At 42.8% G+C, this 27,701-nt stretch overlaps 1 protein-coding gene across 1 annotated transcript in view; it reads left to right on the forward strand.

Moving 5' to 3' along the window:
- Positions 1 to 27,701, forward strand: part of CACNA2D1 (calcium channel, voltage-dependent, alpha 2/delta subunit 1) — a gene marked incomplete at its 3' end in the record, with an annotated part of 640,713 nt that overhangs the window by 329,386 nt on the left and 283,626 nt on the right. Inside the window, exon 4 of the mRNA XM_015428057.1 lies at positions 6,971 to 7,030. Within this exon, the coding sequence (XP_015283543.1) occupies positions 6,971 to 7,030 (60 nt within the window). The remainder of the gene's footprint in view (positions 1 to 6,970; positions 7,031 to 27,701) is intronic.

Below are 27,701 nucleotides of genomic sequence, written 5' to 3' on the forward strand. Positions count from 1 at the left end.
ATAAAATATTACAAAGAAATGTTTGAAAAGTCTGTGTCAGCACTATTCCTGAGGTATTTTCAGCTTTTGTTGTGTGCCAGAGAGACGTTTGGCTGATAGCTTATAAATATTTACAACCGGATGTATTAACAGAAAAAAGAGCTAACACTGGTTGTATAATTTTATGGTTTAGTGGGTTGGCTTATTTAAATTCCCTGAAAATTGGTGAAAATACTTGGGTGAATGTGTGTGTGTATGTGAGTGTGTGCGCATGACCTGGTTTCATGAGTCAGAGGCTCAGTTTAAGTGAAATACTATGCACACATGAAGACTTGCTCCCAGGTGTTATGGATGCTATAGCTGTAAATCACAGCCCTTGTTCTGTTCCAATAGCTGCTCATCTCCCCTATAAACACACACAGAAGAAGTGTGGGAAACCTTACATTTGGCTACCCTGATTGTGATTATTCCAGGCTGGTTAACACACGTTGATTTAATTTCTCCCCACAAAACTTCTGCATGAAGCTGCTGGGAGAGATCATCACAGAATTTGGAGTGAGATGGTGACAATATGTGGATGACTGAGCCTTATTCCAAATACACATTTAAGACTTGCTGAGACCTCACAGTGCTGCCTTAAGCAGAGTCAGACCGTTCTCAGTGTGTTGTAGTCAAAGGACGTAGAAGGGTGTAATTATCTTCAGGATTACACTGTGAATGTAGCTGGTTACATGCTGGGTACCTTGAGTGAATTTGGTGGATATAACCTCATGCACCATGGAATTCTAGGAAATGTGGTATTATTTTAACAATGCTTTGTTCTGTAAAATGTTTTCTTCATGCATGTAATGGGAACACAGTGTTTTTACAGTATTAGAAAAAAAAATTAATTGCTCTCCAATACACTTTAATGCTCCAGTGCTGAGTACTGAGTTTCCCTTCAATCGCACCTTCCACAATTCAATTCTATATTTTGCAAACTACAGGGCTCTTTTTGTAGCAGGAACTCCATATCAGGTATTTAGTTAGCCCATGGTATAAGTTTCTGCATGCTAAGATTTAATGTAATTAAATTCAGGGACTCTTTAAATGCTTTTGGGAAGAAGCGGGGGGCACCGGTTCCCAACGTGATGATGTCACTTCTGTGTGACGTCATCATGTTGGGGATGTCCCTGCCCCCTCCAGTAATGCCCACCAAAGTCCCCCACTGGGGACTTGGAAGGACCTGGCAACCCTACCTTGCTAGTCTGCCCCTTCCTTATATCTTCTTCATGGAGCCTGGTACATGCAGATACACAATCACAGCTAGACTTACACATGGGTGTTTGCTTTGTTTCTTTTGTTCTTGTTATTCTGGAAGGTTGATTTTTTTATTATTATTGTTCCTTTCATTTTTGTTGTCTCCTTTTCATTTTTCTATTTCATTATTTCTTCCCATTGGTTTCAATGGAAGACATTCCTCTCTCCCATGAATCTGTACCTTCATGGTTTTCCATGTAAACTGGACAAGCCTCAGGGGATTGTAGTACTCCCCTAGGGCATACTCAGTCTCAGATTTCAGACAGATAGAATAGAGGGTCTCCAAATTTTTGAAGCATTGAAATGCATTTGTGTTCACCATTTCAGTCAATGGGAGAATTGATAGGAAAGATTCCAAACAGTAACACATACAGCATTGCCGCCACTGAGCTTGAAGAACAGTAGCATGAGAAAGTGACAAACTGACAAGGGAAGGGCATTTGGTGGCTTGAGGAGAGAAAAGCTGCTGGGCAGGTGAGCAGCAACAGCAGGGCTTTGAGGTAGACTTGGTTAGACAGGGGATAAAGTTTGGAGAGCAGCAGCAATGGGGAGTGCAGACTGCAAGGGAAAATTTGGCACTGCTGGGCAGGTATTGGGAGGAGAGGAAAAGGTAAAATCCCACCCCACATCTTTCAGGACCGGAATACCTCACAACTGTATATAATCCTAGCGGCCGCAGCTTGCAGTCAATCAAAAAAGCCTGCTCATACTCTATGCACAATGTTGGAAACAAGAAAGAATTCCAGAGTTAGAAGAATGGATACAAAAAACTTTTTTTATGGCTGAGATGGACAAAATTACGAAAAAATTGAATAACAAAGAAGATCAGGAATTCTATGAGGAATGGAGAGACTTTAAAATTTACCTAGAAAAGAACTGGGATGTAAAGCACAATCTATTATATTCAGAACAATATTGAAACTAGAATATGATGTTATCTTAAGGTGTACTGGAGTGACGAGGGGGGAAGCATTGCGGGAAGCCACGGGGAGGGGGAGAGTAAAGTGGGGATATTGGGGATAAAAATTGAAACATTAATGGAACTGATGACATGTCAATATTTTCATGAAAAATAAAATTGTGTTCTAAAAAAAAAAAAAAGCCTGCTGCCTCTGTCCTCCTTTCTCCTGGAGAACACTCTGGTCTCTCTATGCCCTTATTAGGAAAAGGCTGGCTGCCATTTAAAAGTGAAACCAAGAGGCAGAGAGATTTGGGGAGGGGAGAGACTTCAGTGGGGTGCAGTGCTATAGAGTCCACATTCCAAAGTGGCCATCTTCTGGGTTTCAATTTCAAACAACAATAGTGCAGCATCTAATATGAAGATGGACACTGTGACCAGAGCTTGCGGCAAATCCAAATGCCAACTTTGCTGCCATATACCACTGGACTCAAACTTGGTTCTACTGCTTCAGAACCAACATTGGCTGCGGTCACACGGAGCATTAGGCACGCTAGAGGGACGGAAGATAGGCGGATTTTCCGGGCGCGATCTCACCGCCACATCTGGGAAGCGTCGAGCTCCTGTGGCGAACCCGAGGCTTCCCGCAGAAGATGCGCAGTAAAAAACTAGTACCTCGGAGGTACTAGTTTCCTGAAACCGCGGGGCAAGGGCGGGTGTCTGATTGTGTTTCCGGTGGTAGTTCCTGCGCCTGCCCATGTCCCCTCACAAAAAGGTTTTTTTCCCAAAGTCTCCACGGATGCGTACAAGCACCCAAGGGAGCATGCACATATTTGAGTTTTTTTTAAAAAACCATCCCCGTTTGCCACACGCCCCGCTTCTTTGCCGCACCGCAGGACTGTGGAGTGATCGTCACCTCCCCCCTACCACAGGACCTCAACAGGACCTCCACAGTAGGTCTGCTCGCGCAACCGTGCATTTTTTAGCCCCGGGGCAAACAGCCCCCCCCCCCCCCCCCCCGCATTTTCCTGCCCGTGTGCCTGCAGCCATTGCTGCCCATCTGGATTTAGACTTTACAGTGTCCATGAGTTTGGATTCATGGGGGGCTGTTTTGGTACTTGAAAAGGTTTGTGTGTGTGTGGGGGAAGGGCACCTTGTCCTGCTACTATGGGCCCAATCAGGATCAGACCCTTGCACCATTTTTAAATGGCCAACTTCAGCTTTAAAATAGTTTTGGCTTCCACAGTCAGACCCATAAACATGTCAATACCTAGTTTTGGCCCTTAGAATGTCTGTCTTAAAGAAAAAGAAGAGAGAAAGACTGGACTTTAAAATAGACTGTTGTACACATAAATATATACCAAATAGTAATTGTGGATTGGGGTTTGGATTTAATACTTTTCATGTTTGCGTTTTACTGTGTTGTTTCAGTCCAGCTTTTCTTTTCTTGTAGTTTATATCTGAATTATTTGTACATCAGGTTCCTTAGAATACAGTTTTTGTTTCTTAGATTTTAGTCTTGCAGATTATTGATGTCTAATGATTGTCTGTGTTTGTATTACAATGTATTGTAATACATTAGCCTGAACTGTTCAGGGCAGCTCAGATCATATATTTGAAGATGAACTACATGAAGGAAGAGTTAATTGTGAATGCACAAAAGGGTGATCTTATGGTACGGAATACTGTTGTACTGAATACCTGGTTTTTTTGTGTTCTTTTAAAAGATTCTCATATTAGTGGACAAAATTCATTGCTGGTCAGGAATAGATAGAGATGTGATGGGGGGGGGAGAAAAGGGGGAAAATAGATGGCTTGAAGATAAATAAGACTTCTTGGGAGCTGATCTTTCGAGATCAGATAAAGTTCCCCTATGTTTCTTTCCTTGTGATGGCAGCACATCAAAACCTTTTCAGTTTAATAACCTACATTTGGGATGCAGGGGCCAGTGTGCATTCGGTGCTTTCTAAGCTACTGATATAGAGAATCCTGATAAAACTTGATATTATTTGGCTTTTATTTGGGTTGACACAGTAATACCAAATTGCAGCTTCTCCTGTCCTGTGGTTTAAACTGTGGGGCAGGAGAAGCCTCCCAGCCAGGTCTCCATGCGGAGTGGAGAGACCTCCCACCACATGGAGATTCTGGGGCCAGCTTCTCCTGGCCCTTGGTTTAAACCTAGAAGCCTAATGCGTTTAAAGGGACCATTCTTTTAAATGTGTTTTGCACTCAGAAGCCTTCCAGGTTCATTAATCCCTCGTCTTGCAAAATGTGTTTGAAGGGACTGTCCCTTTAAATGCCTTTTTCAATCTGCTGTCAGTTTGATACCCCTAGCTTGCAGGGGGGCATTTGACACCCCTAGCTTGCAGGGGGACATTTGCACATGGAACCTAGGATCTCCCCTGCACAACCTGGAGGGTAAATAGAGAGGCATTTGAGGAGGTCTGCTGCCAGTTTGATGCTTCTAGCTTGCGGGGGGGGGGGGTGTTCAACAAACTCCTTCCCCTTTTGCACATGGATCCTAGGATCTTCTCCCACCCAAGTTAATCTGCACACAACTTGGAGGGCAGGTAGAGGGACACCCCAGGGCGGCCCACTGCCAGTTTGATGCCTCTAGCTTGCAGGGGGGCCTTTTGCACATTGGACCCTATGATGTCCTCCCCAGCCAATCTGCACACAACTTTGTTTATTATTTTATATTGAAATGTATATTGTTTTATTGGTTTTATGTGAGCCGCCTTGAGCCTGGTTTGGATGGGGAGGGTGGGGTAAAAGTTAAATGAATAAATATAAATAAATAAAACTTCAAATGTGTTTTGCAAGCCATGGTTCACTCATGTTGTGGGCCTGCAGAACGTATTTAAATGCCAACCTGAAAAATTCTCAATCCTGATTATTTCCCAGATCCCAATATCATACCTATATTGGGATTCAGGAATATTGGGAAATACTAATATTTTTCAGGTTCAGTACACCCCAAAATACCGATTTTTGGTGTATACACCCCTAGTGTCAATGCATGGCTGGTTTACAGACTGATGCAACAACTTGTTGGTCAGGGTGATCTTTTTATATTTCTGTAAAATTGACATGGAAGCTCAGAGGGTGCACAAAGTACATATACTGACTTACATGTTTCTATTCCCCCCTCTTTCCATTCCATGATGGATTTTTTTATGGGAAAAGGGTTTAGACCCTCAATGAGAAACACAAACAGAATTCCTTCCTTGCCCTACTGCCTGTGTGGATCAGAACTGGCTTGAGGGAACCCAGGGCATTTTACAAGGGCAGTTGTTTCTGCGTTTGTGACGGCTGCCTCATTAAATGTTATGTTTCTCAAGGAAGAGTAGATCATGGTTATTAGCTATGTTTGCATACAAAAAGGATGGCATGTAATGATATGCATAACTATTATGTATTTTGATGCAAAGGCAATAATGGCATTTATATATTGCTTTACCATGTTCCAAGAGCTATCCACAATCTCAGTGATCCTGATAATGCCCCTATTATGTAGGATAGTATTATCCTCAAACTGCAGAGGCTCAGAGATCATAGCCTGCCTAAGGCTCGGGTTTGTGGCTGTGATGGGATTTGCTGGCTAACACTCCTGACCACACTGGCCAATTACTCTTGGTTTGTATACCACATCTATATTGTTTTATAAACTAGAACCCGGTCTAGTTTGCTGCAGAATGATGTGGTAGAATGGATTGCATCCAAGATTTACATTTGTTTCAGGTTTGGCTAGGCTGCGTAGGTGGGACAGTAATTCAGACCACAAGAGAGAGGGTGCAGCTCCATTTTATTAGTTAAGAAGACAGTGAAGAATGCAAAGCATCATTACCAACAAAGGCTGCTCTCCATCCATGGAAACATATAAACACCAGGAAGGGGATGGGTGTTCCTCCTCCTTTCAGGTGGAAGTGAGACTTTCGTTGCCATCCTAAGCAGTTATTACATCCTTCTAAGTCCATTGAAGTCAAAGGGCTTTAAACAGAGTAACTTTCTTTAGGATTGCTCTGTTAGACATCTGCTCAGTCCAAGGCAAGACTTTGTACTTGGTTCAAGAAGACCATTCTTTCTAGCTTGACACTCTTGTTCTGTGGAAACAAATGCCACAGTCTCCCTGGTCCATGCTTCTGAGAGGTTGTCTGTTGCCATTAGTTGCCCAAGAGTAGTATGTGGCTACCTGTGCACATGGAGTCATTGGGTGCATCCTGATTTGGGATGACACATTCTGCCTAAGGAATTCCATGTGCGATAGTAATGGGGCAACTATTAGGATAAACAGGGCCTCGGGAGTACTGAAAGGTAGTTGTAAGGTAGCATTAGAACAACACTTTTTATTGTATAACAACAGTGTCATCAAGATTAAATGGTACCAGTGGTGTTTGTGCAATGTACTCTATCACACTTGCAAGTGCATCACTTGTATACTGATAATAATGTCAAGAGTTCCCTTGTCCACATGAACAGGTCATCACAGATATAACACCATGGATAGATCTTTACTGTAATCGTACTCAGAGCTTAACTACATTTTACAGTTTCTTCTGTTATTATTTTAATCCAATTTTCTTTTCTTTTGCTAGCGCCGCCTCCAAAATTCCTTTATCAAGTAGGAGAACAGTGTGGCAGGAGAAGTAGGGGAGTTGTAACCCTCTGTTCTCCCGCCTTTTTGGGCAGGCTAGAGAAAGCCAAAGTGACTTACACGATCACTGTTTGCAAGGTTATGTTGCTTTTAAAAATATATTGAAAACTAAATCTCTCCTCCCTTTTTGTTTTCTTTAGCACCTTGTAGACGCAGCGGAGAGATTTCAGAAAGAGCATCAGTGGCAGGACGAATTTGCGGTAAGCATCTGGTTGTATGTGGTTTAATTTGGTCATTTAGAATTGTAAAAAGTTGCAAAAAAGAAATTATAGAATTTTTCCAACTAAATTTATCTACTGAAACTTCGTTAGAAATAATTTGGGACGCATTTAAGGCGTATATAAGAGGGCGATTTATTAGCTACAATGCGTGGAAATGTAAACAGAAGAAAGAGAAATATGTACAGTTAACCCAACATATTAAACAACAAGAAAACACAGTAAAGAACGCCAAAGGAGAGGGAAGTGCAAAGATTAAACTAAATCTTTTACATCATAACTTAAACAACTTACTAAACTATGAAATTGAGAAAAAAATAGAATATACTAAACAATATTACTTTGAAAATTTAAACAAACCTAACAGATGGTTGGCCTATAAAATCAAGAAAGAAAGAGAGAAACGCACGATAATTAAGTTAAGAAACGAAAATAATGAAGAAAAGTTTAACATACAAGAATTAAAGAAGATAGTGGAAAAATTCTATAAGGAACTTTATCAACAAAACACATTAAATGGAACTGGAATTGCAGAATATATCAGAAGCAGAACAATAAAATTTAATATACATCAGAGAAAAATACTGAGTGATCCTATAACTCCATGTGAAATTGTGGAGGCAATTAGAAAACAAAAAAAGAAAAAAACTCCAGGTCCAGATGGAATACCGGTGGAATTTTACCAGACCTTTGAAGAACAGCTATGGACACCCTTTAAAGAACTTTGTCAGAAAATAAGTTTAAACTCTATAGTACCAGAATCTTGGAACCTCGCCCTGATAACATTAATCCCAAAACCAAATGCTGACAAGAGTGACATTAAAAACTACAGACCCATATCCCTCCTCAACGCGGACTATAAAATATTCGCCTCAATACTGGCAGGCAGACTAAAAAAAGTTTTGATAAATATGATACATCAAGACCAAACCGGTTTTCTACCCAAAAGGCAAATGAGAAATAATATAAGGATTATAATAGATACACTAGAATACTACGAAGAACATCCAGAAAAGGAGTTAATGTTAATATTTCTAGACGCAGAAAAAGCGTTCGACAACCTGTCATGGGACTTTCTATTACAAAAATTACAAGCAGCAGATCCAGGCCAAGAATTTTGTAATACAATAAGAGCTATATATAAGCAACAATATGCTAAAGTAATAGTAAACGGAGATTTGACGGAAACTATAGAGATTCAGAAAGGAACTAGGCAGGGTTGTCCGTTATCCCCGCTTCTCTTCGTATTTGCAATAGAATCACTTAATGAAGACATAAGAAACAACAAGCTAATAAAAGGCTTGAAAGTGAAAGGAGAAGAATTTAAATTACAGGCATTTGCAGACGACCTGGCATTCATTTTAGAAAATCCCAAAGAATCGGTAGATGATCTGATGAGAACTATACATCACCACGGACAGGTTGCGGGATTAAAAATCAACTATAAAAAATCTAAAATACTGGTAAAGAATTGCACTCCGAACACGATAGGGTACATTCTAGAGCGCACCAAGATGGAAATAGTTAAAAAAGTTAAATATCTGGGAATTCACATGACAAACAAAAATAACTCACTAATTGAAGGGAATTATACGAAACTCCTGAAAGATATTAGATTGGATTTGCAGAAATGGAATGCTATTCCATTATCCTTTATGGGTAGGGTCGCGTTGGTTAAGATGAATGTGTTACCTAGATTTTTGTATCTGGCACAAAATATACCTGTGTTAAAAAAACAAAACTTTTTTGAAGATCTTAATAAAGCCACTAGACAATTTATATGGCAGCATAAGAAAGCCAGAATAAAATGGAAGGTGCTCCAAGATATTAAAGAAAGAGGAGGATTGAGTGTCCCCAACTGGTATATATATTACCAAGCGGCCGCCCTAGTATGGATAAAGGACTGGGTAAAACTCGAAAACACAAGACTCCTAGCATTAGAAGGACATGATCTCAGTATGGGGTGGCACGCGTATATATGGTACGGGAAAGATAAGATCCACTCAAATTTTGGTAGACACATATTAAGAGGCTCGTTAAATAAAGTATGGGTAAAAATTAAAGAAATATGGTATAAGAAAACCCCAAGATGGGTCGCTCCATTGGAAGCATTTATTATTCCCTCAGCGATAACAATGAATTTAAAGAAAAGCTATCAAACATTATTAAATAAAAAAAATGAATTAAAAACAGAAGAAAAATTGAGAAAGGAAAATAATCTATCATGGTGGGAGCAAATAACATTAAGAGATAGATTTAAGAAAGACACTATAAGAGGATTTGAGGATCAAAACAATGAATTAGATAAAATATGGCTGTCCTCAAACGATAAATTGATCCAGAAACTGTATAACTTACATATAAGGGAATTCATGAAGGATGAAGAAGTTAAAAATGTAATGAACACCTGGGTGAAAGATATAGGGGAAATCGAGGAAGAACAGTGGGCAGCTATGTGGAAAACTGTTAAGTATATGAAAGCGGTCGCGTATAAAGAAAACGTATATAAGATGTTCCATAGATGGCACTGGGCACCCGTTAAACTGGCCAAATGCTATAGGGGGTATTCCGATAAATGCTGGAAATGTAAAAGTTGCAAAGGAACGTTTTACCATATGTGGTGGGAGTGTAATAAAGCTCAAAGATTCTGGAGAATGGTCAGGAAAGTCCTTCAAGAGAGTTTAGGAATTAACGTAGCACTAAAACCAGAAATATACCTGTTAAACATGATTCCAAAAGGTTACAAACAACAGGATGCATATATAATCAGCTATATTATAACAGCAGCCAGACTGTTAATAGCTCAAAACTGGAAATCTGAAAGCTTACCTACTAAAGTAGATTTGGTAAATAAAGTGTTGGAGCTAGCCAGAATGGACGATCTAAGTTTAAAGTTACAAAATAAAGATGAGAAGGTACACAAAAAGAGATGGGATAAGATATATAATTGGATAGAACTCCAGACAGAAATGTAACTAGAAAAAGATATGCTACATATTAGTAATACTGGCCGTTATATTACCAATGGTTAAGTTTAATAACTGGATATGTACGACTCTGATCTGTAAATAAGCTGATGGACTGTGGATATGTATACTCTTTTATCTAAAACAATAAAATTTAAACTGCAAAAAAAAAAAAAAAGAATTAAAAAGTGGGGACCTGCAAGAAACTTGTGGGAGTGGCTATCCCATTCCCTCCACATCTGCTTCTTCCCCCCTCCTCCTACTTCTCTCAAACTCTTTCTCCTTCTTGCCACCCCTTTTCTTGCTCTCTTTCTCTCCCCTCCATGCCTGTCACTTCCTGTCTGCCCCACCCCATCACTCTTTCTGCCCCTGTCATTCTCACAGCCTCCTGACTACTCCCCCCCCCAGCAGTGGCAGCAGCTGCTCTCCAGGAATCACAACACATTGCCCAAATACAGATATCAGTTCCTTTTAGGGTTGCCGGCTCCATGTTGGGAATTTCCTGGAGATTTTAGGGTGGAACCTTGGCAGGATGAGGTTTGAGCTTGGAAGTGACTTCAGCAAGGTATAATACTATAAACTCCACCCTTCAAAGCAGCCATTTTCTCTGGGGGAACTGATCTCTGTCATCTGGAGATCCATTGTAATTCCAGTAAATCTCCAGTCCTCACCTGAAGGTTGGCAACATTAGTTCCCCTGGAGGAAATGACTGCTTTGGAGTGTGGAGTCTATGACATTATATCTGTCTGAAGTCCCTCCCTTCCTCAATCCCCACTGTCCCCAGTCTCCATCCCTCAAATGTCCAGGAATTTCCCAACCTGGAGTTGGCATCCCTATCTCCTTCCCACCCAACAGCCAACCTATCTTTATCTGCCCCTCTGTCTTCAGCTTTCTGTCTCCATTCCCCCCTGCAGCTTCTACTGAGGAAAACTATGATCTTTTCCCACAGTGGGTACTAGAGCAGTTGACATTATTCTCTCCTTTTTATCTGCACAACAACCCTATGATATAGGTTTGGCTGACAGTATGTGACTGGCCCAAAATCACCCAGTGAACTTCCACAGCAAGATGGGAATCTAAACCTGGATCTCACAGACCCCACTCTGAAGCTCTGACCATTATCCTACACTGACTTTTATAGGGTAGTTGCTGTTGAACAGTAGCAAGCAGCCAGGCCTAGTTGAATCATGCAAGTCAGGTGGTATCAAGTCACCCGGAGGGTGCTGCTAGGCCTAGATTTGCCAGCCTCCAGGTGGGACCTGGAGATCCTGCAGAATTACAATCGAACCCCAGACAACAGAAATCTGTCCTCCTGAAGAAAATTGGGGGGGAGGGGGGCTCAGTGGCATTATATCCAGCTGAGGCCTCTCCCCATCCCAAACTGTACTCCTCAGACTTCACCACAGAATCTCCAGGAATTCCCTAACCTGGAGTGAGCAATAGGCCCAGAAAGTGCCTTGCCCCCTATCCCTGCCTTTTTAACCCAACCCCCCTGCGATTTAGCCATTCATACTGCAGGAGGAATCTTTTCCAATCCCAGCTCCAGTCCTGCTTTTGTTTTCTGCCCCCTTTTCCCACTCATCACCTTTCTCCATCTCTGTCTCTCTGGCTATCAGCCAGCCTATCTCTCACTGTTGATGCAGCAGGGCCTGGAGTAGATCCCTGTGGTTGTCATTTCAAAAGGTAGTGGTGGTGTTGGGAAATTCAACCCCTTCCTGAGTATTTTCCCCCAACTTTTTGGATTTTTCTGCATACCCATGGAGTCCCCTGAGTCTGCAGAAAAACATGTTGGGGGACAGTGTGCTCTCTGTTTGCGGAAATAAGTATCTGCAGGTAGAGGGGACTGTTGAGAATTAGATGTATAGAGGTCCCGTTGACACTAGCCGATTTGGGCCGGGAGCGGGACAGTTCGGAGCCGGATCAAACCGGCGCGATCACACCACAACATCTGGGAAGCGTATTGCTTCCGTGGCCGAACTGCCCCTTCCCCGCCCAAAGCCGCCTCAAACCGAACCACCTACCTTGGGTGGTTCAAACGGAAGAGGCGCTTCTACCCGGGTGTTTGATCGCCGGCGCGTCTTTGCGCCGGCACAACCCCAGCCCGGAGCCGAACTGCGCATGCTCGGACATGCACAGTTCGGCCGGCCCCCGGTTAGGGCCGTGTTTTCTCCCCGGCGTTTGATCGCGCCGGGGAGAAAAGGCGGCGCGGCCGGGAGATCCGTGGGATCCCACCGTGCCCTGTCAACGTTGGCGCGGCTTTTAAAAGCCGCACCTAAAGAGCTTTTTCCCCTGCCGTGTGGCAGGGGCCAGATACTATTTTTTTTTAAGTTAATCAGTTTTCCATGTTAGCTAATGTACAATTTTTGCTGCACTATGGGTACCTCTAATGTATGTAGTCTCCGTGAATGGGATTCTGGTGAGAATGTTTGCTAATTTAGTTTTCCAATTTACACACTGGGAGGTTGGCTGTATAGTCCTTGTTTTGTCGGAGGAATGAATTAAAATCAGTGCTGAATCCATTTGTAGCTCAAAGTGAGATTAATTTAATCTAGAGTTCAGTCTGAATGAAGAATCTGAATAAGCTAATTATTCAGTGTTTATTGTCCCTGATTTTCTGTAATTCCCCACCAGCTGCCATTGTTACATCTTGCTCACATCATGTTAGTTTGCCTACTGAAATGTTTTTATTTTTGTCTGCAGAAGAAGTGAATGATGTAGGTGCATCAGGATTTAAACCCTTGGTTCGAAATGGCTGCTGCAAGGTGTTGGTTTATTAATGTGGCCCTGATTTTTTCACAACCTCTGTTTTGTTTCCATGAAGCACCACTGTGAAACAAGGCTCGAGCCTTAGAGGGATTCACATGCCCTCCTCCAGGGAAGCAAAACTTTGGGCTCATAATTGAGAATGGCAGAAGGGGGAAAAAATCAATAGAATACCACTGGCAGTTCAGCAAGCATTCAGAGTGATCTATTTTTGTCATAAATAAAAGCATCTAGTGTGTTACAAACAAGGCTGACTTTTAGTTGGTTTCTATTCCTAAATGAACTGAGCTGAATCCAGTTTCTTTATGAGAACTATTTTGTTTTTAACTCAAAAGGGAACCATGCTAAAAGAAACACACCATTAAAACTAGTTTTAAAAATACACACACATAAACAGTTAAAAGCAACAATTAAACAAAACACATAAACAGGAAAGAAGTTCAGAGAGGGAATGCCAAACAAAACAGAAATGTCCTCACCCTCTGGTGGAAAACAATGATACAAGGGGACACAGGGATTTCCTTTGGGGGATTTTATAATTCGGGTGTTATGATTGGCCCTTTCTTAGGCTGGTACCTATCTAGTCTCAGATGACAGTAGCATCTGAAGCAGTGTCCCAGAAGATTGACATAGTGGTAGGTTAGGTTAATATGGGAGTTGGAGGTCCTTCTGGTGTAGTTTTATGACACCCCTTCTCCACTCCCACAGAGTGCCTACCACCCTCTACAACTGCTCTTATTTAGGATGTCACACTTGCCACCCTTCTTGTCTCTTTTAAAATCCACCAAGAGTCATGCCCATCTTACACCTCAGGTCCTCTCCCAGAGACATCCGAAGACAGGTAGCCAGCCCCCCCCCCCCCAATAATAAGCCCTTACCCACACAGAACTATTGGGGTTGGGGCTCAAACACTGAGACTGAGATATTAAATTGTGTTTGTCGTTCTTTACCTTAGACATGCTGCCACAGTGGTGATCAATCATGAAGGTTTTATTTATGATATGATCAAAATACTTAAGCGAGTAAAGTATAAGAAATAACGTTTCACTTCCATTGAACTTTTGAACTGAGGTCTTATTCCTACAACTGGAATCTTTTAGTTACAAATTTACTCTTTTCATCCTGCTCTAAGTAGCTGTTCTGCACAGTTCTACTCTGTCAGAAAACCCTTTTTACTACTGCTACTACGTTGTCAACTTCTCGGCTGCTGACTCCTGTCATTTTCAACTGCTGTTTTTCAAGTCTCCATCTCTCAACATTCTGTCTACTATCATTGATTGCCCTTAGAGTAGGGCTGCCTGATCTCCTGGGGGGTGGGGGTTTGCCTGCTCTAGGAGACCCCGACCTGCCAGCCCGGATCCAGACGGCAGGGGGAACCTTGCCCCCAACGTGCCTGGATCGGGCCGACATGCCCAGCATGATGCTGTCACCCAGATGTGATGTCATCATGCCTGGCATGTTGCCAGGGGGACGCTCTAGCATTCGCCCTGAAAACTCTATGGTATCATAGAGTTCTCAGGCCAAATGCTAGAGTGTCCTCCAGCGACATGTCTAGTGTGATGACATCACTTCTGGATTATGTCATCACAGTGAATGCATGCGAATGTCCCAGACCAGGAGCCCCCCCCCCCAGAAAGTGGTAGGGACCTGGCAACCCTACCTTAGAGAGAGGTGGAACCCAGCCTTTCTGTCACAGCTCATCTCTATATAAGGTTTTTAAGATCAACAGCAGGATCTTGAATTGGTCCTAGAAGCAAATTAGGAGCCATTGGAGGTGGAATAAGATCGAGTGATATGGTCCCTACAACACACTCCAGTCAGCATACTCGCCAGAACATCTCTCCTTATATATAATTGTGAAGTGAGGTGGCACTTTTTGAACATTCCACACACTCCTAAATCAGTTGGCTTCATGACATGTCACTCAGAAGCTGACCCTATCCAGTGGCTGCATTGCCTGAGTGTCGCCCACAGAAGCGGTGCCTGCCACCCTTGAAAGCAGTTATTTTCTTGGGGGGGGGATCTGGAGTTCAGTTGTGATACCAGGTGATACCAAATGACAGAGACCATTGTTGCCAATCTCAGGTGAGGGCTGGAGATCACTCAGAATTACAACTGGTCTCCAGATGGCAGAGATCAGTTCTCCTGGAGAAAATGGTGGACTCTGTGTCCTTATACCTTGCTGAGATGGCCCCACTATGACCGCCAATGTGACATAGCAGTCAGGGCTTCAGAGCACGGTAGAGGCTGCAGGTGGTGGTGGGAGATGGAAAGCTGAAGAGTGTGAGAGAAATAAAGGTAGGTTGATGATTGGCTGGGAAGGAGATAGGGTTGCCAGCTCCAGGTTGGGAAATTCCTGAAGATCTGAGGTATGGAGCCTGGAGAGGGTGAGGTTTCAGGAGGGGTGGGACCTCAGATGGGTACAATGCCATAGACACCACTCTCCAAACCAGGCATTCCCTCCTGGGGAACCACTGTTGTCAATCTCCAGGTGAGGGCTGGAGATCACTCAGAATTACAATTGCTCTCCAGATGGCAGACATCCGTTCCCTTGGAGAAAATAGTGGACTCTGTGTCATTATACCTTGCTGAAATGGCCCCACTATGACAGCCAATGTGACATTGCAGTCAGGGCTTCAGAGCATGGTAGAGGCTGCAGGTGGTGGTGGGAGATGGAAAGGTGAAGAGTGAAATGGAAATAAAGGTAGGGTGATGATTGGCTGGGAAGGAGATAGGGTTGCCAACTCCAGGTTGGGAAATTCCTGGAGATTTGAGGGATGGAGCTTGGAGAGCATGAGGTTTCAGAAGGCATGAGACCTCCGACAGGTACAATACCATAGACTCCACCCTTCAAATCAGCCATTCCCTCCTGGGGAACCATTGTTGCCAATCTCCAGTTGAGCAAAATTATAAACCGCAAGGGTAGACCATCAAAAGATACACAGTTTTCACAAGTAAACAGTAGACATCAGTCTATTGCAATACAATAACAATAAATTGAAGATACAATAGAATTGGTGGTCACAGTTTAAAAACACTATTTGCAAAATCTAATCTCAATTTGATGATAGTGGAAAATATCCAACAAGAGACTCCTCTATATCCTTTGAATATAATAGTGTCCAAAAGACCTCAAAGTCCACAAAAAAGTCCACAAAGCACAAATAAACTTCTGACAGCCGAAAATGTCCTTCTGAGATATGTCAGACATTTCAAAGCAATCTTCCTCAGTTGTACGGCTGAAAATGGAACTACAAAATAACAATATAACAATACAACAATGAAATATAAAAAGCCAAAGAGAGATTCAGAATGTATATATTCCAGTGCATCTATATTAAAGCCACCTCATATAGTAACATTTTACACTCACTCCGATTTCCACAGTAATGTAGGCACAGCTCATATCTCAAATGGAATCTGTGGTTCTCAAAGGTTACAAACCTCCTGTTGTTAATAAGCTTCATCCACAAGCTACTGTAGTGGCTGCTAAATTTCTTAAAGCAAAAGCATCTAATTATAAGCTGAAGTGTGGTGCTACAGTTTTAAGCACAAAAATACATTTAGCCTCCCCCACTCCGAATTAAATCTATTCTGTTTTACAAAAAACCGAAATATCTTCTGCTTGGTATTCTACCCGCTGTTCTTCTTATTAAAAGGGGAAGTACCTGATTTTGGGCTATAAAATCCAGACTATAAATCCTGATGGTACTGAGACCTAAAGCTCAAAACTGAAAATAACCTATTTCAAAATTGAAAACCTATAAACAACTCAAATATACCCACTTACCTGGTTGTGACAGACCACCACCCATTGGTTTTAGGAGGGATCACAACCTCAGAAAGCTTTTAGTTAAATCAGACATTCTGACTTTAAGTGAAGAAACTCCTAAATCCGCAAGTGGATTTCACGGGTGCTGCAGATGTGCGGCGTGTAAATTTATGATTGAAGGAGAAACTTTTGAGAACCAGGCGCAGGGAACACGTTAGCTGTTCTAGCTTTTCCACGTGTTCCACTAAAAACATTGTCTACCTTTCAGTCTGTCTGTGTGGGTGCCAATATGTGAGTACATCTACCAGAGCAATTAGAACTCATGTGTTAGAACATAGATCTTGTGTTTCTAATCAAGTTAATGATGGAACACTACCAACAGGAAGGGCATTCAGCAGAAGAAATGAGGTTCTTTGTATTGTATGTACACAAGAACAAAGCACACAATAGATAAAATATGTTGGTCTTAAAGGTGCCACTGGACTCAAACTTTGTTCTATTGCTTCAGACCAACATGGCTACCCACCCGAATAATACTTTACCAACTGTGAGGCTCAGCACCCTAATTTCCCCTCAAAGGTTAATGTGAATATTAGAAGACCTAGTTTGGCTCACAGGTGTTTGTGATTTCTGTGATCCTAAAACCACCATCCTTATCTCTTTCAAGGCCAGGTGCAAGGATGTAGTAGTTGGGCAAATTGTGAGAACTTTTGCTCAGCTGTATGACCAGACTGGAGGGGGGAATTGAGAGCACTTGCCAACATCCTCTGGAAAGTTTCTGAGAAGATCCTTGATTGGACCCAAGAGACCACCTAATGCCAGGGAGCGGAAAACTATAATAAGGGTATAGGCCAGAGAGAGTTAATGCCATGCTAGTATGCTTAGATGTGTTATGCTTCATCATGAGGAAATGCTACATATAGAATGCTTCTGTGCTACTACTTGGGTTTTATGCTGCAAGAGATTTGTTATCTAATTCCAAGGTATGCAATGTATTAGATAGAAAAGGTAGCTTTCTTGTTTTCTTGCTGCTGAGCTGAAGAGACTGTACTTCATAGTCAATTATTTTAATAATTTAATAAACCTTTATACATTTTTACAACATCTGGTGGGTTTTTTAGTGCATCTAACCTTGAGGACCCACAGGTCTGGGAAGTTGTCCAGAGGTTCCAAGCAGAGAACCAGGAGCAATAACCAAGGGGGACCCATCTGGGGTCCTTGGTGTCAACAGATCTCATACCTTTATACACTGTGCTGCAGGGGCAATGCAGTTTTCTGGCTGGGGAAACTTCAGGTTCTGGGCTTTGGGTAACTTCACGAACCAGCTCACGAACTAAAGTTTGTGACAAATTTTGGCTGGTTCATGGTTCACGATATGAAGCTTGTGGCAGGTCAACTGACACAAACTTCTCACAGACTTTCAAGCTGTTTGTGGAGCTTCATGCCAGTTTGTGAACGGATACATTTCCAGACAGTGTCCACCCAATCTAAATGTTTACCAAACCTCAAAGCAACAGAGGAGCATGGAACTTGAAGGGCATGTAGAGGAGCATCTGGGGGAGGTCCCCTGCAAGTTTGCTGTCTCTAGCTTGCACAGGATCCATTCTACTGGGTTATGAACCTCATGAACAGAACCAGTTTGTTTGGCTGCAAAAAGTTCATGATTGTTCGTGATTCACGAACTGGGCATGCCACAAACTACTATATGACCCAAACTGCATTTTCCTGGTTCACGCCCATCCCTAATAACTTTGTTAGCTTTGTCCAGTCAGAGTGATGAAGACGGAAATAAAGAGTAAGAAGAGGCAAAGTGATAGGGTCTGGGAGCATACCAGGAGAACACCAGCTGCACTCTTGACACAGAAGAAGGAGGTAGCCTCTCAGAAATATTAGGTGACACAGGCCAGTTGAATCTGGACATCTTCAGATGTCTTTAAAGTTATATGATAGAACTTCTCTGAGAATTATCTATAGCAGGGTTCCCCATAGGGCTGCCAAGTCCCCCCGGGGGGCAGAAAACCCCCCGCCCCAGAGGCCCATTCCCCAACGCCGGGGAATCGGGCCCCAGGGGGAACCCCACCCCAGCGTGCATGTCACAGGGAAGTGACGTTATGACGCCGGGCACGCTGGGGGCGGGGCCACGGCCATACAAGGGAAAACTATGGTTTTCCCTTGTATGGTTGTGGCCCCGCCCCCAGCGTGCCCGGTGTCATGACGTCACTTCCCTGTGACGTGCATGCGGTACGCACGCGCCGGGATCCGCACGGGAGTCCCCCGCCGGCAAGGTAAGTGCCACTTGCCAACCCTAGTTCCCCAACATGGTGCCCATGGGTACCATGGGACCCGCCAGCACCTTTTCTGGTACCTTCCAAGTGTTTTTAGAAAGGGGGCAGGGCCAGGTGGGCTTTTACCCAGCAAGGTTTCTGATTGGCCACTGGTAATTTGTTTAGCTGTGCAGATTTTTTAAAATCTTGCTTTAGCAGCAGCTGCCACCACAATATGGGGATTTTCACTGTGTGACTGAAGATAAGGTCCAGGAGCTGTTTCATTATTGGTTCTGCCTCCTTATTTTGTGTCATGTGCCCACCATACTATGTCAGAATTCCAAAGCTACCTGCAGGCTAAGAAAGTTTGGGGATCTCTGATATATAGTGTTACACTAGCATTTTTATCTCCCCCCAGAATTCATCAGATATTTGGCCTGGAAAGCAACCTCCACACTTGCCTTTAATTTAACTTTTGACAGAATTCTAGGACAATTTTGGAATGTGCAGAGCTGCACACTCAAAAATTGTGTTAGTCTTATGGTAATTCCTTTGGCTTCCCTGAAAATACCTTTGTTCGATTTGCCTGACTTGCTGTCAAGTTTGCTTTGAAATTTGCTTGAGGCAAAATGTCAGTGGCAATTCCCTTTTATTAGCGTATGCTCCGTTTTACAATTGTATGGAATAGGGCTTGTCCCACATGGTCTTGGTTCTCCTGTGGTTTCTATTTCTTTTGCCCTTTATGATCAATAAGAATAAAAGATGCCTGGTTTTGCATTTTTTGCAGACAGCTGGCAATTCATCAGATTTCACTGCTAGGGAAGATTTTGTAAAATTGTCTTGAAAAGTATCTTTTGTAGTGAAAGAACCTCTAGCATTAATCTGGTATCAACAAGCATGTCCTCTTTGGCAGTAAAAAGGGATTGTCATAAAGCAGTTTGCCTTTCCCTTTTGAATTGGTATGAAGGAACTGTGCAGATTATAATAACCTTGACATTAGGTTATGCAATTAAATTTTGAATAAATGTATTAAGCCTCTTATAATTTAATTTGTTCCATTTTAGCCAGATGTAATCTTTCATTTTCTTCTGGCCTTTTTTTTTTTTTAAAGAAAATGCCTGTTTAAATTAGTTTGCACACAGATCTGTCCAGTAAACTTACTTTCCAGTGCACATTTTCATTTCCCTAATGGCAGTTTTCTGAAATAGAATCACTGCTGTAGTAGAACATCTTTGGTCCCAAGCAATACATCCTTGTCCTCTGGGTGAATCTGAGCACATTGAGAAGGACTCTGCTTCTGTACAAGATACAGCCAAATCCTTCTTCACCAAAACTTTCTTTTAGGCAATGGGAGCCCCTTCAGAATAACACACGAGTCATAGAAACAACAATCCTTTGGGTAGGGGAGAATGGAGAGCCTAACTCATTAGTAGGGTTGCCATACCTTCAGTGTGAGTGGGGGTTTCCCCAATTTTTTTTGGCTTTTGCCTGCTGCTAGCCAGCTGGCTGGGGGAAGCCCGGCCCCAAACAGGGACATCATACAGCAACGGCCCTGACATTATGGCGTTACCCAGAAGTGATGTCATCATGTCAGGATATTGCAAGGTGACACTCTACTTTTTGGGCAAAACTCTATGGTTTTAGGCCAAAAAACCCATAGAGTTTTGCCCAAGGTGCAGAGCGTCACCATACAACGTCTCTGACATGATGATGTCTTTGAAAGGTATTGTTGGAAAAATATTATTTAGCAGAGATTAAATCAGCAGAGCAATGAGAGTCAGAGTCCATGGGTATGTTTGAGAAGGGGGAAAAAACTTTACTTTAGCTAACAGGGAAAAGGTAAACGGGATGCAAAACAACAGAGACTAGATCCACATCTTTACTGCTGGGAGATTACTACAAGGTGTCTCTTCTTCTCCAAGCAAAAACAAAGGGAGGAAGAGACCCCAATATGCAAAATAGCCAATAGATTGACATTCAATCACAGTGCTAAAGTTCATGTCATTTAACTAATACCTCCTACAAGGTTCGTCAGGCTCAGTCTTGCAGAGTAGATGTATGGTTTCCTTTCCATAAAATTGATTTTAATGAAATAAAACTGGAGTGACATTAGTATGGACAGGGTCTCTGTAGATCAGAAGTTGGCCATGTAAACTGATAGACTAATAAACTGGTGATCATACCTGCAGGGACCCTTGTAGAGTTTTTATAGCTAAGATTCTAGGGCATCGTCTTATGTACAGTCTGTTCATGCAGAGCTATTAGGTCTCATTGTTGTTCTCCATAAACTTAGAGAGCATCCAAGACCATTCACTGTTCTTCTGTGGTTGCATGTTGTAAAGGAAGATCAGTAGGGTCCCTGTAAATGATGCCACAGACACACCGACACACAGCAGGGTGGCATTAGAATCATCAAATCATTGAATCATAGAGTTGGAGGGGACCTCCAGGGTCATCTAGTCCAACCCCCTACACAAGGCAGGAAATTCACAAATACCCCCCCCCCCTCCAGTGACCGCTGTTCCATGCCCAGAAGATGACAAAAACCCTCCAAGATCTCCAGCCAAACTGGCCTGGAGAAAAAGTGCTTCCTGATCCCAAAGTGGCGATCAGCATCTCCCTGGGCGTATAAGAAAGGGCCACAAGAACTAAGCACTGATGCAACCCTTCCTGCCCTCCCTCTCATGATCTGCCTAAGTTATAAACATCCCTTCTTTCCTGTTGTTGTCAAAATTCCTTTGTCAGTTGTTGCTTCCACCACATGCAGTGTGCTTCTGTTACTTATTAGATGCCAGCTCTCAATGTGCAAAGACGGCTGCATGGGATGCCAGGTGTCCGGTATTGATCTGAACTGTCCAATGTTTTTATTGACTCTTGGAGGGGGGGGAACTGGGAAAATACTGGACATTTAAATGTCTGGTGTTGTGAATTTGAGAGCATCAGGGCTCTCCCGCCAGCATGGCCAGAAGAGAAGACAACCAGGTTGGGGGTAAGGGCCGAGACGCTGGCAGAGAGGTTAGCTCCCTGTGCCCACCCTTGCCATCAAAAGACAGCAGCAGGCAATGCCAGCGAAGAAGGCATCCGGTCAGAAGCTTGGGCTGGAGCAGGCCATATGAAGCAGGCATGGCTGCAGAATGGCTGCAGTCCAGGAGGATGCCTTGCAGCGTGCCTCTGAGCTGAGGCTGTTCCACAGCCATGGTGGCAGCTGCTTCACACTGGCTGGGGTTGGAACAGGTAGTGCGGAGCCCAAACAGCATGAAGCAGCCACAGGAGCAGCTGCAGAAGAGCCACAATCCAGGAGGATGGCCTGGGCTGTTTCTCGCTTGGGGAAGTGCTGCTCCCAGTGCAAACAGGGCGCTTTGTGGTGTTTGTGCTGGGAGGAGGCAGTGCGGAGCCCAAGTGCAAAACATCAGGTTCTGCCGCTTCACGCTTGAGCTTGGCATGTCTGGTATTTTTTTTTTTTAAACAGGTATCTGGCAATCCTATGTCTACACCCTGTTTCTGATGCTGTTAAGCACCAAAAGAACATTAGCTGCTATGTCCTTCCAAGACACATGATATGAAAAGGTGGGAGCTGGAGGGAGGGAGAAGGAAAGCATTAGGGAAATCCTGCCTTAGAAAAGGGGGGAGGGCAATAATCTGTTTTACAAAAACCTATCTGTAAAACTCGGTTTTGCCCCCATTTTAAACAACACCAATTAGCATTAATATATTTTAATTGTTTGCATCTATAAAGTCAGAATGCATGGGATAATTACGAAAAAAGGTGGTTTAGCGTTGTGATGGCAACGTAAATACATTTTTAAATGGACAATTGAGTTGAAAAGTATTGGCTGTCAGTAACTATTGGTCAAGTGTGGTGTTTGAATACAAGTATGAATTAATAGAGTTCTGGCTCACATATACATGCAGATGTTTGAAAACAACTCTGTGCTGGTTGCTGCGCTAGGTCTCTCTACATTCTGGGTTACAAGAAGAGATTTGTTTCTCTTGTAATGGCTTTAAGGTCCGGGTGACAATATGAAAAGGGGGGTGGTAGAAAAAGAGAAAAACCTGCACAAAATAAATACTATTTTCTGAGTTAGATCTTTTACAATTAGATTTGATGTCACATTTGATTGCTTTGGAATGGTTGGTTAGCTAGACCAATTTTCTTCCAGTTCAGCCCTTAATATTAATTGTCCTTACACATGTATAAATGCAAGCAGGATCCAATTTGAATTTTAACAAGCAGGACCTTTCTGCTCCATTTGACACCCACTTATTTGTATGCAAAAGACAGCCACAGTGGCTTCTAGGAACTGATTATCTGGCAGAACTGGCTCCTTCCTGAATGGAAATCTTTCTTTTTTTAAAAGAATAATTGTTATGCAACTTGAAATATTTTAAAGGCATTGAGGTACATATTGACTTTCCAAGGATGCTTTTATGTGACCTCTTAAGCACCTTTCTTTCACCTTTTTACCTCAGGAGCTCAGGGCAGTGTAAGTAGTTCTGCTGTCTTTCATTTCACCCTTGCAACAGCTCTGTGCCGTCCTTTAGGCTGAGGCTAATTGGCTTGCCCATGGTCATCTGGGAGTTTCATGGCTGAATGGAGATTTGAATGTGGGTTTCCTAAACTCTAGATCAATGCTCTAACTTCCATACTATACCAGCTGACTGGTGGTCACATGTAGGGTTGCCAACTCTGGCTTGGGAAGTTCCTGGAGATTTTTTGGGCGCAGCCTGGAAAGGGTGGCATATGCAGAAGAGACAGACCTTGATATGGTATAATGCCATATGGTACATCCTCCAAAGCATCCATCTTCTACAAGGGAACTGATCTCTGTAGTGTAGCAATCAGTTGTAATCCTGGGAGCTCTCCAGACCTCCTCACAGGCTGGCAGCCTTAGTTACATGCAAATGCTTGCAAGTGGTTATCAAGCCCTGTCCACCTAGGGCAAGGCAATCACATGCAGGCTACTATCGTGCACAGGCTTGGCTTTTGCTGCCGCCTCCTCCTCCTCCTCCTCCTCCTCCTCCTCCTCTCTTCTTCTTCTTCTTCTTCTTCCTCCTCCTCCTCCTCCTCCTCCTCCTCCTCCTCCCTCTCTCTCTCTCTGCTCAGATTGGCTTTTAGTATCCCCACAAATGCTTGAAACAATATCTCCAGTGGTTAAAAACCCACTTGAGTGCTAGTATGCTGTGCCTCAGTGATTAGCCCTTGGAAGGGTTTTATTATTTGTTTATAATATCTTTATGCTGCCTTCCCGCCCAACTAGAATCCTCAAGGTCGCAAACATGAAACATTAAGGCATTCGAACATTTAGCTGCTGGCACTGATAGAGGGAGACAGATGAATCTCCATGATGAGAGAGTTCCAAAGTTTTGGTGCCATAATCAAGAAGGTCCTTTCTCTGGTTGCCACCCTTCTAGTCTCACATAGCTGGAACACCTGAGGCAGGGCCTCCAAAGATGATCACAGTGGATGAGTAGGTCCATACAGGAGAAGGCAGTTGGCCCCAAGCCATATTTCACCCTGTGGTTTGAATACTTAACCCCCTGGTGCTAGCTGGAATCTTTAATGGACACAATTAATTTTTTTTCAAGTCTGATAGCTTATTTGTTATTGTCTCTGTTTTTCAGTCTAGACACATGGAATTTCAATCAATCAATCAATCAATCAATCAATAAACCATTAATGGCATATACAACCTTAAAAATCAAAGACAGAAAATGACACAATCAACTAAAAGTCTAGGATAATTATAAAATCATGAAACAGAATTTCAACACTTGGGGTGGTTAGGAACGAGGAAATAGTAACCTTTACAATGGGAGAAAGGAAGGAAGAGTAGATGAAGCTTTTAAGCATGGTACAGTGTAGAGCAGTGGTCTTCCACCTTTATAAGCATGTGGGCACCTTTGGAATTCTGACACAGGGTGTCGAGTTCAACCACAACATGGCCACCACAGGGGGTAGAGGTGATTACAAAATATCAGGGAGCAAGATCTGGCATAACACTAATAGTAACTAGATTCAAACGGGTAGCCATGTTGGCCTGAAGCAGTACAACAAAGTCTGAGTCCAGTGGCACCTTTAAGTCCAACAAAGTTTTATTCAAGGCATAAGCTTTCAGGTGTAAGCACATTTCTTTAAATACAGTGAAACAGAATTTCCTCAGCCATTACTTTTAGGAAGGGGGGGGTTAGTTGCCAGGAAGGGCCAATTAGAGTCAAGATAGAGACAGAAACAAAAATGGAAATTACCAGTCCTTACATATAGAGAGACAGTGAGCAGTAAATTATCATACAGAATAATGAAGATTTTTAACAGATTCAGGAGTCAAACAGGAATAATAAGCTTAGTTTATATGGTTCCCATTTGTTTGGGTTCAATTCTGGGAGGGGAACAGTGAAGGAAATAAATGTCAAAATTGGAAATTGAAGTATCCTTAATTGTAAAATGCTGAGAGTAATAAATTGAGACCCTGCCATCAGTCTCATCTCAAGCATAAAGGTGACTTTACAGCATCTTATTCTTTGAAGTGTAGTGACTGGCTGTGCATATTTATCTACCCTGTCCCCTGACCAGAGAAATACATTCCAATGTCTACTATTAATTAAGTTACTTTCAATGTTCCCTCTAAGCTGAGTTAGTGTGAGCTAGCTCACAGTTTTTTAGCCTCTGGCTCACACAGTTGTGTCTTCGCTCAGGAAGGATGGCTCCAGAGCAAACAGTAGCCAAATTCCTCACTCATAACCAATGCTCCCTCCAAGCTGTGCAGTCTTGTGAGCAAAAATTCTACTTTGTGAGCTAATGGCATTAAAGTTATGAGCGAGCGATTTGGCTACTGCATAAATTAGTTGGCTCTGGAGCCATCCTTCTTGAGCGAAGACAAAAACGTATGAGCCGGAGTCTAAAAAACTGTGAGCTAGCTCACATTAACTCAGCTTAGGGGGAACACTGCTCACAGCTTTAATGCCAGTAGCTCACAAAGTAGAATTTTTGCTCACAAGACTCCACAGGTTAGAGGGAGCATTGGTTACATTACAATCTACTTTTTTAATATTTATTTTTTTATTAAGAGAAACACAATAAGTCAGCAGCAGTGTTATACAAACGTCTAAAACCTACCAAAACAGAGTTTAAAAAACCAAACATGAAATAATAAACACATAAACAAGACAGCGCCCATTGTAAGTTTCCCAGAATGTTGCAACCATCTATTCAGCCTTCGAGCCCGTTCACGGGGAGGGCGGGATAAAAATGCAAAAAATAAAAATAAATAAATAACCTCAGTGTAAGTTAACTTGGTGATCGAACTAATACCCATATCATATCCTATGTGTATGGATAGGTATAAGACTAAAAGTGTAGCCGGGGCACATAAGATGTCTTTGAGGGGAGAATGTCCCTCTGTGACATGTACTGAAGAACCCTGGACCAAATCGCAACAAACCTCTCATATGCTTTTGTCATGTCAATGGCCATATCTAGTGTGATCTGCGTGAGCTTATCTAAAATAAACTGATCCCAGATTTTGTCAAACCATGTTTGTATCGAGGGAGGTGAGCTGACCTTCGATCTAAAATAAACTGATCCCAGATTTTGTCAAACCATGTTTGTATCGAGGGAGGTGAGCTGACCTTCGATCCAGCAGCTATGGTTAACCTTGCTGCCGCCAGGTCTGAGGTCACCCATTGAATGTCCTTGAAGACTGAAGTGCTCTCCAACAGGTTTCTCCATTTTGTGATTCTTGATGTCAGATTTTTGTCCATTTGTCCTTTGGTGTAGGGTTTCACCTGCTTTCCCTATGTAGAGAATAGAATGGCATTATTGGCATTTAATAGTGTATACAGTGTTAGAAGAGGAGCATATGAATAAGTCTGAGATGGTGTAGTCGATGTTGTTATATATACAGTGATTGTGTTGTCTGGGTGTATGTGACAGCAAAACTGGCATTTGGGTTTACTGCAAGCTCTGGTCACAGTGTCCGTGTTCAAATTTGATGCTGTATTATTGTTGGTGAGAAGTTGTTTGTCTGTACATAAGAAAAGGTTGGCCGCCCCCCTCCCCCCCTACTTGTGAAAGAGAACTATCATTATCCAATAGAGGTTGTAAGTCACTGATGATGTGTTGAACTGTTTTGAGTTGAGAGCTCTACATGATCACTAGTGGTGTTCCTTTATTGTCTCTTTGGGGCCTGTCTTGCAACAGGCTTTCTCTGGGTACCATTCTGGCTTTGTTAATCTGTTTCTTGACTACATCAGGTGGATAGTTTAGTTCCAAAAAGGTTTGTTGTAGATCCTTTAGGATCTTAGGATGTATTAACAGAAGCATTGTGTCCGAATCACGGGAGGTGGTAGTTCCGCTCTATTCTGCTATGGTCCGGCCTTACCTGGAGTACTGTGTCCAGTTTTGGGCACCACATTTTAGGAAGGATGTTGACAAGCTCGAGCATGTCCAGAAGAGGGCAACCAGGATGGTGAGAGGGTTGGAATCCAAGTCTTATGAGGAAAGGCTGTAAGAGTTGGGTATGTTTAGCCTGGGAAAGAGAAGGCTTAGAGGGGACATGATTGCAGTCTTCAGGTATTTGAAGGGCTGTCATGTAGAAGATGGAGCAGATCTATTCCCTCTTGCTCCGGATAGCAAGACTAGATCTAATGGCTGGAAATTACAAGGAGTCGTTACCGGCTAAATATCAGGAGAAACTTCCTAACTGTAAGAGTGGTTGAGCAGTGGAACAGTCTGCCTTGGGAGGTGGTGGATGCTCCTTCGCTGGACGTTTTCAAGCGGAGGCTGGACGACCATCTTTCGGGTATGTTGTAGGGCTATCTTTCGGCTATGCTCCTGCAGAGTGGGTTGGACTAGATGACCTGCAAGGTCCCTTCCAACTCTTTCTATGTTT

This window comes from Gekko japonicus, unplaced genomic scaffold (assembly GCF_001447785.1).
Source record: "Gekko japonicus isolate JY-2015 unplaced genomic scaffold, Gekko_japonicus_V1.1 scaffold471, whole genome shotgun sequence".
Lineage (NCBI taxonomy): Eukaryota > Metazoa > Chordata > Lepidosauria > Squamata > Gekkonidae > Gekko > Gekko japonicus.